Raw genomic sequence first — 14,867 nt, 5'->3', positions numbered from 1 at the left:
AGACAAACAGTCAGATCCTGAACCTAACATCCTCCGAGATGAAGTGGAAATGGCTTTGAAAATGCTGAAAACTGGAAAAGCGTGTGGACCTGATGGAATAAGTGCAGAAGTCTTGAAAGCTACAGGCGATGCTGGAATTGAAATGCTGTTGAAAATCTGCTAAGCAATATGGAATTCTAGAAGCTGGCCCGAGGAATGGGTACAGTCAACCTTTGTCCCACAAGAAAGGATCGAGGAAAAAATGTGGAAATTATCGCTTAATTGCTTTGATTTCACATGCCAGTAAAGTTATGCTTCATATCCTGCATAAGAGACTTCGGGCATTCCTAGAGTATCAAATTCCTGAAGTCCAGACTGGATTCATGAAAGGAAAAGGCACTCGAGAACAGATCTTAAGCCTAAGCCAAATCATAGAAAAGGCTAGAGAATTCAATGTTCCTGTATACTTGTGCTGTAATGACTACCAAAAGGCCTTTGATACCATCAAATGGAACCATCTTTGAAAAATTTTGGATGACATGGGTTTGCCACTCCATTTGATTGATCTCCTCAAGTCCTTGTATAAGGAAAATACAGCCACTGTGAAGATTCAAAACAAACAGTCACAGCAGTTTTGTACAAGGACTATGGTGAATATGCAATGAGAACTGCATTAGATAACTAGGACAAAGGATTTTCCATTGGGGGAGGCAAGATCAACAACTTGAGATTTGCTGATGACACCACCTTGATAGCATCATCTGAAGAGGAGTTGACAGAGCTGATCAAGAGAGTGGAGGAAGCCTAGAAAGCCTAGAAATTGGATTACGCCTAAATCGACAGAAAATCAAAGTCATGATCATTAATCGAAAGAACAACTACAGTCCACCTATTTAATATTAAGAATTTCATTTTTTGTCCGTATTGACTGGAGATTTACAATGCTTATAAAGTCAAAGGTTTCCACCTATTCAATACATTAACATAATAATTCAATTAAAACATCACATGTTTTAAAGTATCATGGTATACATTATGGGACCGGTTTCGGCATCCAATGTGCCATCATCAGCCATTGAGATATTGATTGCAAGGTATATTAGAAAAATTAAAATATAATACTATTAGTGCAGTGTAAAATGTATGCTTAGCAAACTATACTAACAACAAATCTTAAGTCATTATATGTACATTAAAATGTGGCTAAGTGACAAATACCAATTATTCTGTAGAAAATAATATGTCTTAAAAAACACAATATTATCTTGTGCGTCCAAAATTATTGAGGGTGATTAAAAATGTCTATAATTTGGCCTAGCAAAATACAAGGATGTCCATATAAAACTGATTATTAGTTCTCCAAAACATCTGTCATGTTGATACACAATTTCTAGAATGTTGTTCTTTGGTTCCTCATAATATATAACTGTTAAGTTGATATCATATACAAGTTTTTACTTTCCTTTTGAAAATTTTCTGAAACAGTCTGTGTTTGACTATTATGAGAAGTATCTGGTTTTTGATATATTATATTTTATTTTAGCTTGAACACTGCTTTATAATATTGTTCAAAGTAAGTTAATGATTGGCTGAGGCCGAGGCTTATGGCTGAGATCTTGAATATTATTTCAATGCCAGGTGGAATTGGGCAGATTAAACCTGATCTCGAACCAGCACGGACCTCTAGCTCGATATGAATGTGTGTAGTGTGAATGAGGAACTGAGTACGTACGAGATCAGGTTTAATCTGCCCAATTCCACCTGGCATTGAAATAATATTCAAGATCTCAGCCATAAGCCTCGGCCTCAGCCAATCATTAACTTACTTTGAACAATATTATAAAGCAGTGTTCAAGCTAAAATAAAATATAATATATTAAAAACCAGATACTTCTCATAATAGTCAAACACAGACTGTTTCAGAAAATTTTCAAAAGGAAAGTAAAAACTTGTATATGATATCAACTTAACAGTTATATATTATGAGGAACCAAAGAACAACATTCTAGAAATTGTGTATCAACATGACAGATGTTTTGAAGAACTAATAATCAGTTTTATATGGACATCCTTGTATTTTGCTAGGCCAAATTATAGACATTTTTAATCACCCTCAATAATTTTGGACGCACAAGATAATATTGTGTTTTTTAAGACATATTATTTTCTACAGAATAATTGGTATTTGTCACTTAGCCACATTTAATGTACATATAATGACTTAAGATTTGTTGTTAGTATAGTTTGCTAAGCATACATTTTACACTGCACTAATAGTATTATATTTTAATTTTTCTAATATACCTTGCAATCAATACCTCAATGGCTGATGATGGCACATTGGATGCCGAAACTGGTCCCATAATGTATACCATGATACTTTAAATAAACATGTGATGTTTTAATTGAATTATTATATTAATGTATTGAATAGGTGGAAACCTTCAACTTTATAAGCATTGTAAAACAGTCCACATATCCAACAGATTGGAGGTTGTGAAGTTGTACATCAGTATGTATATCTAGGCTCCTTGCTATCCAATTCTGGTGGTTCCAAAGATGAAATAAAGCGAAGAATTGAAATAGCAAAGGTAGCAAGGACCCGTCTGTGGAAAATCTGGAAAGATAATAACATCCCCACCAATACAAAAAAGAAGCTTGTTGAATCTCTAGTCTTCTCAGTCTTGTTGTATGGCACAGAGACGTGGACCATCCTCAAATGTGATCGTAAACAGATAGAAAGCTTTGAAATGTGGTGCTGGAGGAAAATGTTGATGATTCCTTGGACAGCTCATCACATGAACACATCAATCCTGAACCAACTTCAGATAAAAGTTTGTCTATCGTATAAGGTCTCCCAGCGGATCGTACGCTACTTTAGACATATAATGCGCCGAGATGGTAGTCTTCAAAAGTTGATTGTTGAGGGCAAAGTCCAGGGAACCAGACAGCTAGGACGAGAACCTACACGATGGATTGACATGGTGAACGGCCCCCTACAGAGTTCTCTCAGAGCAACCACATTGAAAGCTTTAGATAGGGAAGAATGGCGGAGTATGGTTCATCGGCTAGATGGCTGAATATTATGATAGTCACGACACCTCAGTCATGAGGCAAAACGAAGAAGATAACACCTTGGGTACTTCCTTCTTCCAGATCAGGTTTCTCATACTCTGGTAAAATGCACTTCCTTGTTGTATCCTATCACTTATCTCCACATCCAATTCTGCATCAGTTCACTTCCCCCAGTACTAGATGCTTTCTGCAATTTTTGGGTCCTGTCCCCTATTTTTCATGGTACCTTCCCCCCTTCTCTTTCATCTCTAGCCAACACCACTGTCTTTTTCTTATGCATGCTTACTTTCATTCCATGATTACCAACATACTCAAACTGCTAAATGATACGCAAGGCAGCAGACCCAGTCAAGGAAGTCTTACAGCTGCTGAGGAAATTGTCCTGACCATGTGACATTCCAATACCTACAGTTCATCGAACTAGCCATTATTCTTTATCCTTACAGCTAATCAATACTATTTAATAATTCTTTACATAAGCACACACACACACATTTTGCTTTATTTAGGTTTCTTCAGTGTATAAATCTGATCAACACTATAAATAGTTGAATGTTAAAACAACTTACGCATTAGCATAGTTCAATCATATATAAAAACACTATACATTATAATAAATCGAATTCTCAATAAATTAAGGATTTTAACCCTAGAACTGGCAACTGTCGAATGTTGAAATAAACAAGAACAAACAGAACCAATATATTTCAGGGTATATTATTCTCACTAGTAATAATTATGTCACTGATAATAATGACTAACCTCACTGTGCGCCCATGTCTGCAATGCTGTGGGAACTTGAATTACAAGATATAGAGCCACCTCTTGGATCTCTCATAAGTCATTTCTGACTGTGTTAACGACAATTCGAGCATATTCATTCGTAAATCGACATTTCATTTTAAAATTTCCGTCATTGAGGAGAAATGGGTCACTCCGTCTCCTTAAGCATTTTATTTTACCAACATTTCCAGCTTCCACAACCTTTAAATGTTCTACATCTTCTATGTCAAAAGTATTGTAGATATAGTCATTTTCCATTCTTTCAATGTATAAGTCGGATATTTCACCACAATGATATTACTGCAGAGAGTAAGTGCAACTAAAATAATTATACACTGATCATTTGTTGTTCCTTTTTTCATTACTTGTTGATAAACAACGCTTCTACAAGTGTCTTGGTCTGTACAAGCAATTTAGTGAATAACTATAACAGATGTATACATAGGAGGCTTCTACATGGTTTATTAGTTTTTTTTGGCACATAAATGGCGTATAAACCTGGTATAAAAGTTATACATTGTTTATCAGTAAGACTGTATTAGTGCAGCTATAGCATCACTGCTCAATAAACACAATGCTTTGCCATCTAATTCAGTGCCTTAAACACATGGCACTCCACTTTTCTCTTATTTTGTGATTTCAACGGCAACGTGATGGATACGCACTGGTATTAAATGAGAACAATATGCCGTAGAACAGAGATACACGTGGCACTGGTGACATTGCCTAATTGTAACAGCAGAAATAACGAAGCAACGTGCAAATGCGAAGATACAGGAGTGTCACACCCTGTCTTTCTTGCAACTCCTCAATTCAAAGCCGGCCCTTAGAGCGCAGAACCGGCCTTGTACAATACATATTCGAAAACACAGGAATGTTCCAATACAGCTTCATAGACATTGAAATATTAATTAAATATAATTTTTGCGCTTCATGAAATATTATCCCACTTTCAGTTTTTTAAGTATTTGGCTCGTGGGCCACACAAAAAAGAAGTGGCAGACTGTAATTTGCCGACCCCTGGGGTGAATCATGGGAGACTGCTGATGAAGATGAGGACTACTGGACTAGACAAAAGAATGGTTGAATGGGTGGCTAAATTTCTAAAAAACAGAACTCAAAAAATTAAGAGTAGATGAAGCATTATCTGATTCTGTAACAATTAAGAGGGAGGGTCCCACAGGGCAGTACTATTGGACCTTTATGTTTTCTTACATATATGAATTGCATCCGGGAGATAGTGGGTTCAAACCCCACTGTCGGCAGCCCTGAAGATGATTTTCCGTGGTTTCCCATTTTCACACCAGGCAAATGCTGGGGCTGTACCTTAATTAAGGCCACAGCCGCTTCCTTCCCACTCCTAGCCCTTTCCTGTCCCATTGTCGCCATAAGACTTATCTGTGTCGGTGCGACGTAAAGCAACTATCAAAAAGAAAAAAAACATATATGAATAATATGAATAAAGAACTAGAATCACAGATAAGGATTTTTGAAGATGTTATATTGTATAGAACAACAAATAAGTTACAGGATTGTGAGTGACAGCAAAAAGACCTCAACAAAGTTGTGAGATGGACAGCAGACAATGGTATGATGGAAAACAATATGAAAAGTCAGGATGTATGCTTCACCAAGAGGAAAGGTCCCCTCAGTTTTAATGACTGTGTTGATGGGATGACAGTAACACATACTATCAGCCTCCTCCAGAATGCTGACATTTGTACGTTTATCCTGTCCGCTAATTGTCAAGATGTTTCTGAGGCATTTTTTATGTAAGATTTCAAACATTTTTATATGATATCTGATGTTGTCCATGTTCTATATCCACATACAAGAGTTAATAATAATAATAATAATAATAATAATAATAATAATAATAATAATAATAATAATAATAATAATGTTATTTGCTTTACGTCCCACTAACTACTTTCAGGGTTTTCAGAGACGCCGAGGTACCAGAATTTAGTCCTGCAGGAGTTCTTTTACGTGCTAGTCAATCTACTGACACGAGGCTGAGGTATTTGAGCACCTTCAAATACCACCAGACTGAGCCAAGATTGAACCTCCCAGGTTGGGGTAAGAAGACCAGTGCCTCAACTGTCTGAGCCACTCAGCCCGGCACATAAGGGAGTCGGGATTACAACAGATTTTGTTAATAGAAAATCGTATCTGGTATCCCAACACTCAGGAACATCTACTAGGCTGTTCAAACATTATCTAAAGTTCATGAATTAGGATGTGAGAACAGAATTCTACAGACAACAGAATCCTTCACCACAAATCAATTCTCAGTATGAGGTTAGAGAAAATGAACTAGCAAAAGCACAAACTGGAAGACATGAGATAAATTAATAGGTCAACAGGTGATCTTTGAAAGAGAAGTGATAAATTACACAAAATAAGAGTACAAGACAGATTAGAAGGCAGTAATGGTAGTGATTTTTAGTTCCATTAGGCCTAAAACAAGAAGGAAACATAACAGTGATGAATGTATTTCATATTTTCTATAACAAAATAAAGTAATATACAACTAACTATACCTGGAATCTTGCCATTAGGTATCTGTATTGAGTTAGAAACAGACACAGCTGGCGTCATGAAGCCATTTTTCATGGACCCAGTGTCCTCTTGGGGCGATTCTAGAGTAAGTTGTGCACGCAGTGCTCCAAGTCTAATTTGATTGATACCTTTCACCTGAAATTGGACAAGTCCTAAAGCTGTACAAGGCCAACAATACAAGTATACTACACTGCCTGGTGCAACAGGAAAACTTTACAGAAGCCCAGACATAAATGCAGATACATAAACACACAGTTTTTTAACTTGTTAATTTTTATCTATCTATTTATTTATTTATTTATTTATTTATTTATTTATTTACCAAGGCAACTGACCACAGGCTCAAAGGTGCAGGAAAGTTTATATTGCTATAGTAGCAGTTTGATAGTTCGAGAATTTAACAATATGAACTTGCATCACAAAATTATACAAAGTACCAACAAATTAAACAGCACGAAACAATTAACAAAACTTTCACAACCAATGCACAGTATCAACCCTCCATTAGGTATTTTTTAAAGTTTCAAATTTGTCAGAGAGGTAGTTTACTGTATATATTCATGCAGTTCACAGTACACAACTGTGGAATAGTGCCATAATGAACCGATGCCACATCTGTAGGAGCGAATAATTGTATGATGAATGTTATTGGTGTTCATGTTGTAAGTGTATGTATTTGAATTTGCATTAAATGCTGTGTTAGTGCGAATTAAGCTGTGTTTAATTTTGAACATCATGGTCACTGACACTTTCTGCTGAAGGCCAGCAAGTGACAGTATCCTGTACAGTTTGTATACTTGTAAGGTTGGTTTCATCATGGGCAAGTTAAAATTTATTTTTAGTGCTGATTACTTACCCCATCCGCTATATACTGAATACTGACCGATCCAATTTTCGGTTTGTGTCAGTTTCAACCAATCACGGTCAACTATCACTGAAGTATTATCAAAATGAGATTATCGCACTTGATAGGCAACCGTATGGAAATTATTGAAAGTGATTCACAATTCTTTCCTATTTGTAAGCTAACGTGTACTATTTACGAAGCAGTGAATAAATCAAATACGGTAGCACTTACAAAAAGATTTACAGAAGTGATGTTATCACATTGGTACGCAATAAATTCAATATAAATATTACATAAAACACCTACATTATTTTCAGTTTATTAAACATTTCATTCAGTAAATAGTCTTACCAAATAAATACAACTTGTGGTTGGTTATATTACCCTAGATTATTCCATGATATGGTATTGTTTCATCTACAATGAAATGAAATGGCATATGGCTTTTAGTGCCTGAAGTGTCCAAGGACATGTTCAGCTCGCCAGGTTCAGGTCTTTCGATTTGGCGCCTGTAGGCGACCTCTGTGTCGTATCTACAATGAAGACTTCTACACACTTAAAGTAAATAGAACCAGTCTTAAATCGTACAATGATAGCATAGTGATCAATCAGCAGCAACAGAACAATCCTAGGATGACATGTGAACCATTATAAGAATTTTAAATAATTATACTGCCATATTTCATGCAGGAAAAAAAAGGTTTTGCAGTAAAATTTCATCTATATGTTTTGAATTTAAGAGATTACAATACTTAACTCATTTTATTTTTGAGGTCCTGTTCATTTGTACTTGTCCTGATTACTAGCAGCATCTACTATGTGGTTCTGCTTTTTCCTGTGCCATATTGGGATGAAGATTTGAGCTCTTCATGTTGTTTTATAGCATATTGGTACACTGTTGCTTAGGGCCATCATTTCATAAGTTTCTGTTTGCAGTTGTCTTCTTATGTCTATACTGAAAACATGATCCTGCCTAATGACACACCAGCTGACCAAATAAGCCTCTTTATCACCACAATGTTTGGTTGATGATGTGCCTCCTTTGTAAGCAGTCAACCTTCCGTATCGCACAGTGTGAAGATGGACAATGGTGCTATGAATTTTGATTAGAAGAGGTCTATCATATCCAACTGTAAGTGATTACTGTCATCAATCACCTTTCTTCCAGACTTCATTCACCTTTGCACTTATCTGTTTGATAAGTTGGCCACCACAGGCCCAAGATATTTAACCTTTGTTACTTGCAGTACATCCTCATTATCGACTTGATCATTATCCTTAATTTCCCTTTTCCGGCTCCAGTCGTGTCAGGATATTAATGGCACTTTACCATCATCCTCTACCCAACCACTACTGCTGCCCCTAAACTGTGTTCCAACTCAGGCTGCTTCTTAGTATGCTGTTCCTGATTGAGTCCAGCCACCTTAGTGTGGATCTTCCTCTTGTTCTTCTTCCTTCAATTCTAACCTACATGATAGCCTTCAGTATCCTTCTCTCCTATATTTTCTTAACATGACCAGATGATCTCAGTTTCATTCATCCTTCCATCGATACTACCATCTGTGGGCCGCATTTACACAATCTACCTACCCTTCTGTCACGCAAACTAATGTCCCTATCTTTGCACTCTCGCCAAAGATCCTTTGGTTCTTTCTTCAGCCGAAATGTTTCGTGGCTTGGCCAGTGGCTTTTCGGGGGTATCCCTCACTCCCACAACCTTTTCCCTAAATCTTCTGTCCTGTACTTCTGCCAAGTCTTTGTGCACCTGTACAAGCTGCCCAGGCTGTTTTTTCCACTTTTCTTGTAGGAGTATCTCAGTTTATTTCCCTCCATTTTCTCTAAAAGCTCTTCTACTCCAATTTCCTTCCTAACATACTCATTTCTTACTATGTTCTTTCTTGGCTTTCCTATCACACTCATTTCTCATAAATGCTAGTCTCAATAATTGCAAGGATCCGCAATTTTTAGAAATTTAATCTCACTGGCCTGGATTTTACTCTCCTGTCTTTTTGTCATTGTTCAGGTCTCTGCTGCATATATCAGTATGGAGCAATAATACATCTTATACACATCTTCGGTACTTCCTTCTTCAAAATCAAGTTCCTCCTAATTATCCGGCAGAGGTCATGTTATCCCGCTATGGTATGGAGTAAACAGTATACCCAGCATCTCAATGTCAAGCGCCGGGCAGCCCTAAGGGAACTAATGGCTTCAGGCCCTTTCCTTAGGTGGAATGGTGGTCCTCTCAGTGTAAGAGATGATACTGGAACCAACCAAGCAGTGTCTGTTTACAGGTTAGGGGCATCTGTATGCCATGTTGGGAACAGCCTGAATGCCTTTAGGAGTGGCAACTCCATCACAATAATAGCCAAAAAACTATAACGATACCTATAACTCATTATCAACTCTAACTATTCTTAACTCTTGAGGTTCTGATGTTATGGTTGGTTTCCTTTTTGTTACTGCAGACAATATTGTGCCTGTCAATTAACATATGGGTACAAAGTTGGTGAACAAGCGCACTCTGGAGTCTGTCAAGATACTGTCATCATAGGGAATGGTCCAGGATGTACTTCACTGCAGACTGGCTGCAAACATGTCTATCACACGCATGAACAGAAGTATTACTGGGCCCGAGCCCTGGTGGATGTAATATTAAAGTTATTGGATGCTATCCCAGCAGCTTGCGTGTAACTTCTAGGAACTGTACAAAGATTCTGCACTCATACACACCTCTATCCTGAGCTGATACAGTGTGTTGTCAAGGTCTTGTACATCACCGAAGGTTTTCTAGAGGGCAAGAAAAATTTGACAGAGCAGCTTTTCCTTCTCACAATGTTTCTCAGCTAGAAGATGTGTTGAATTTTTTTTTTTCCAATCAAGCTTGGTTTCAGTTGTTTTGATGGTCTTGAAATCCATTTCTTAAGAATTATTTTCTGTCCATATCGGAGCACTTTAATCAATCCATATTTGGCTTATGTTTCTTCTTCTGCTCCCAGAACATCTTCATTCTTTCCGACCTGACTGCCCTTTCTTCGTCAGTTATGGTGTACTGTTTGCGTGTAAAAGTTTTTAGTTTAAGTCTCAAGTCTCTGTTTCTCAGGATCCTCTTCTCTTCTCGGTCTTCAATTTGCTGCTTTGTCAAGCCTAACTCATCTAAATCATCTTGGACTTTTTTGAACCAATTATTCTTGGTTTTACTTTTCCAAAAGTAGTTGGAAAGATGTTTCAGTACCCTAGCTTCTGGTAGTCTTGATATGTGGCAGAAAAATCCAACCCTCCTTTTCTGCATTGCGTCTATTATTGACTCAGTTTCCTGGTATACAACTTCATTAGATAGTGATCGCTATTGTCCATCTACTTGGTGGTTTTTGTTTATGATTGTTCTAAGGATTCTTCTTTCTGACTTCTGTAATTTATCTGTTGTTGATTTGGTGATCAAATTGAATAGTGTTTCACTAGCATATGTTGCATTCAATTACATATGTATCATGCCTGAAGATTGCCTGAATTCATAGCATTTTCTGACTTCACTTACTCCATAGCCGTCTTGATTTCTGTGATGTTGATTTGTTTGATCGGTCCTTCAACGGCAATGGTATTTGAGATTGATGGGTGGGGGAATTTCTCAGCCAATTTTCCTGCATATCATTTAAACTTGTTAGAACATAAGAATCTAGCTTATTTCATATTTAGACTTGTGCATTTTTACTAAGTTGCTGAAGACATAAAATACCATTTTATTATTACGTTTTTAAATTTAAAGGTTGTTCAACTCAAACATACCTTGGTATCTAGAAACTTACACTATAACAACATACTACTCTACATAAAAACAACAGTATACCGCAAAATATCATTACTAGTAAGACCAAGGGAGGTAGGGTTTTAATAGCAGTGAACTCTGCCTACGGTCCAGTGCAACGACCCGACATAACGGGAAACTGTGAATGTGTTGCTGTGAAAGCCACCCCATCCCCTGGCTGACGCTGTACATAGTCTGCTTTTACCTGCCCCTGGACGAGGTGAAAGTGCGGCTCACAGACTTCTGAGAAACCCTGGCTTGAATCAATCGCGTAGCAAAACAAAATGACACTATTATTGTGTGCGGTGATTTCAATATAAGCCAATTAGCCTGGGCCTCAGACGATTCGGGATCTATTAATCCTATCCTCACCCATGTCAACGAGGAAACCTGCTTTCTTTTAGAGATCACCAATGAATTTAACCTTCACCAAGTTTGCGGTTTTCAAACATGAGGAAATAACTTCCTGGACCTTGCTTTCATGTCTGAAAATGCCACTAATAATACATTGTGTGAAGAAACAGAACAGTTAGTACAATCAGATCACTCTGTGTTTGAGCTCAGACTTCATATTTCCTGTGTTCCTCATTTACCACAGACTACAAAATAATTATTCATATGGACAAAAGCAGACTTTCCTCATCTATGAAATATCCTATCCTGCTGTCCGTGGAACTTGCTTGAATCCTGTCCAACTCTTGATGCCGCAGTTGACTTGTTTTATGACTTACTGCACAGCGCTCTTAAGGAACCCGTAACTTCTCGCATAATGAAGACTAGGCATCTTCCCTCTTAGTATGATTCCAAACTTACAGACAAAATGCAGGCAAGGGAAAGAGCAAGAAAACAAGCTGCAAGGTCTTCACATCCCTCAGATTACATCGAATCTGCGGCACTAAGAAAGGAATACAAACAAATGCAGCAGAGAAAGTACAGGGATTATTTCGGGTCTGTTGAGGAATATATTATCAGACATCCACAAAGATTTTGAAATTTATTAATTGCAAATCAAAATCTAGGCGGCTACCCTCTATGATGATTAATGAAGACAAGGGAATTAGCTCACTAAAAGAAATTCTGGATAATTTTGCTGACATTTTCAAAAAATTCATCCACCCAATGTTCCCTGTACCCCACACCATCAAACAATTTAGGGAAATTAACTTATCATCAGTGGTAACTTCAGCATCGGAAGTCTGCAACATCTTGAAGTCTATGTATATGAAGAAGTCATGTGGTCCAGATCACATTCCAGGAATTGTGTTACGTGAGTGTGCTGAGGAGCTGGCAATACCACTAGCTACAATAAATTTTTTTTGCTAGTTGCTTTACATCCCACCGACACAGATAGGTCTTATGGCGACGATGGGACAGGAAAGGCCTAGGAAGGGGAAGGAAGCGGCTATGGCCTAAATTAAGGTACAGCGCCAGCATTTGCCTGGCGTGAAAATGGGAAATCATGGAAAACCATCTTCAGGGCTGCCGACAGTGGGGTTCGAACCCACTATCTCCCGGATGCGAGCTCACACAGCCCTAACCGCACGGCTAACTCGCCCGGTACCACAATAATCAACTGGTCTCTTCGTACATGCAATTTCCCGTCTGAATGTAACATAGGATATGTTATTCCAGTCTTTAAGAAAGGTGACAGATCTTTGTTAATTACAGACCAGTAGTTCTTCCTTCACTCATTTCCAAAGTAGAGGAAAGAGTCTTGTACAAAGCCTTGTACAGTCCAGTCAGTGGTTTAATTAATATTAACCAGCATGGTTTTGTCCAGAAACGCTCAACTATCACCAATCTTGCCGTGTACTCCCACTTCATATCTAGCGCACTGGACAATTGCAAGCAGGTTGATGCCTTGTGCACGGACTTTTCCAAGGCTTTCGACTCTGTGCAGCATAATGCTCTTCTAAGTTGTCAGCATATGGCATTCATGGAAGCTTGCTTGAATGGTTTAAATGCTACCTTTATGACAGGAGGTATTCAGTAAAATACGAGGGTATCATTTCTCATCCTTATCAGCCTATGTCTGGCGTTCCGCAAGGTTCACTACTGGGACCTTTGTGTTTCCTTCTATTTGTTAATGATCTGCCATCACAAATCCATTCGAGCAACTACCTGCTCTATGCTGGTTACCTTAAACTCTACAGGGTAATTGAAAAGATGAGCGACTGTGAACTGTTACAGTCTGATATAAATAATATTAGTGATTGGTGCAAAAAGTGGCATTTAATACTAAATATTTCAAGTGCAGTGCAATATCATTCACAAGAAAATTGCAAGTTAATGTATTCAATTATCATAGAAAGGATCAAGAAGTGAAGCGAGTTAATAAAATTAAAGATCTTGGTATTATTTTCAGTAATCAAAAGGGTCTATCTTTCAATGAGCATGTGTTAAATATCGTTAACAAGCCATTTAAAATGTTAGGCTTCCTCAAAAGAAATTGCAAGAGTTTTAAATCTGCTGTCCCACTGAAAACCCTGTATTTCTCGCTTATACGATCTAGTCTAGAGTACTGCGCTGAAGTGTGGATCCCCTCACAGCAATACTTAGTTAATGCCTTAGAGCGCGTACAGATCAGATTCTGGAAACGGATCAGTAAAAAGTGTTTGGGTATCAAGCTGTCATCAATAGATTATGATTTGTTTTGTACAAACATGTGTATTGAGTCTGTTAGAACTAGGCGCAGGTATGTCAACGCACGTTTCATACACAAATGTATCGATGATTTCCTTGACCTTCCCAATTTACTCCAGTTGCTACCAATTCATGTTCCTTCCCACAACACCCGACAGGCTGTCACCTTTCACTTACATAGGTGCAGAACGGAATCACACAGGAACTCTTGGTTTATGCAGGTCCTAAGATCCCTGAATGAAATTAGCGGGATGGTGGATGTATTTCACTCGTCAGCTAGTGAAATTCGCAGACATCTTATGGATGCTTCATAGACAGAGTGTTCCTTGTATATTGTTCTGCGTATTTGGTAACAAAGTTACACTTCCTTCCTTTGGTCATTTAAAATGTATGAATACTTTTCTGTTTTCATGTTTTTTTTCTTCTTTATGTATTTTGTAAATACGTATATTTTATATATTGCTTAGTTATAATTAGTAATAGCAGTAAGTGCTGTTAATATTGTTATTATCTGAATGTATTATATCATCTGTAATTGGAGAATTACTAACTCTGTTGATGATAAATAAACAAATCAAATCAAATTAATAGTTTAAGAGTGTCTACTGATAATCATCCACCCACAGTTCAAGCACCTGTCCCAATGCCCATCAAGTTTCTCTCTACCCTCCACAATGAAGTTCAGTCAACTTCGAGTGACCCTAAAATCAAATGACTAAATGACCTCTCCATTAATTGCAGGTGAAGGCTTATCTTAGTCCACAGTACATTCTAACTAACGCTTTCATTAACATTCTAATGTAATGTGATTGCATGCAGCCATGTTTGAATACTACCTGTCAAGCCAGAGAGTACACACATCCTCTGATCATGGACGAATACTATCCTCTGCTCGATACTCTTTGATTCTCTGGCCTTTCCTAGCTTCTAGATATACTCAACACAGATTGCAGAACGTGCCTAACAACTCTTACATGCTGCTGGACGATGTCAAGTCGACTAGCCTTCTGTATGACCATTAATAAAGCACAGGGACAAACTCCTGAAAAAGTGGATGTCTACTTACCTGAACCAGTATTCAATCATGGCCAATTGTATGTTGTACTATGTCGGGCAAAATCGTTTGAAAATGTTAAGTTCCCGATTTGTCTGAACGGTCAAAGCACAGTGAAT

The 14,867-nt window shown here is 37.7% G+C and overlaps 1 protein-coding gene across 1 annotated transcript in view; it reads right to left on the bottom strand.

Annotated features, from left to right (window-relative positions):
• LOC136876897 (endonuclease/exonuclease/phosphatase family domain-containing protein 1) overlaps window positions 1–14,867 on the bottom strand; it is a 121,314-nt gene that overhangs the window by 71,497 nt on the left and 34,950 nt on the right. The window contains exon 5 of the mRNA XM_067150651.2: window positions 6,381–6,534. Within this exon, the coding sequence (XP_067006752.2) occupies window positions 6,381–6,534 (154 nt within the window). The remainder of the gene's footprint in view (window positions 1–6,380; window positions 6,535–14,867) is intronic.

The sequence above is a fragment of the Anabrus simplex genome, chromosome 7 (genome assembly GCF_040414725.1).
Source record: "Anabrus simplex isolate iqAnaSimp1 chromosome 7, ASM4041472v1, whole genome shotgun sequence".
NCBI classification, from domain to species: Eukaryota; Metazoa; Arthropoda; class Insecta; order Orthoptera; family Tettigoniidae; genus Anabrus; species Anabrus simplex.
The sequence above is the reverse complement of the archived record's forward strand: the minus strand, read 5'-3'. Positions and strand labels throughout refer to the sequence as shown.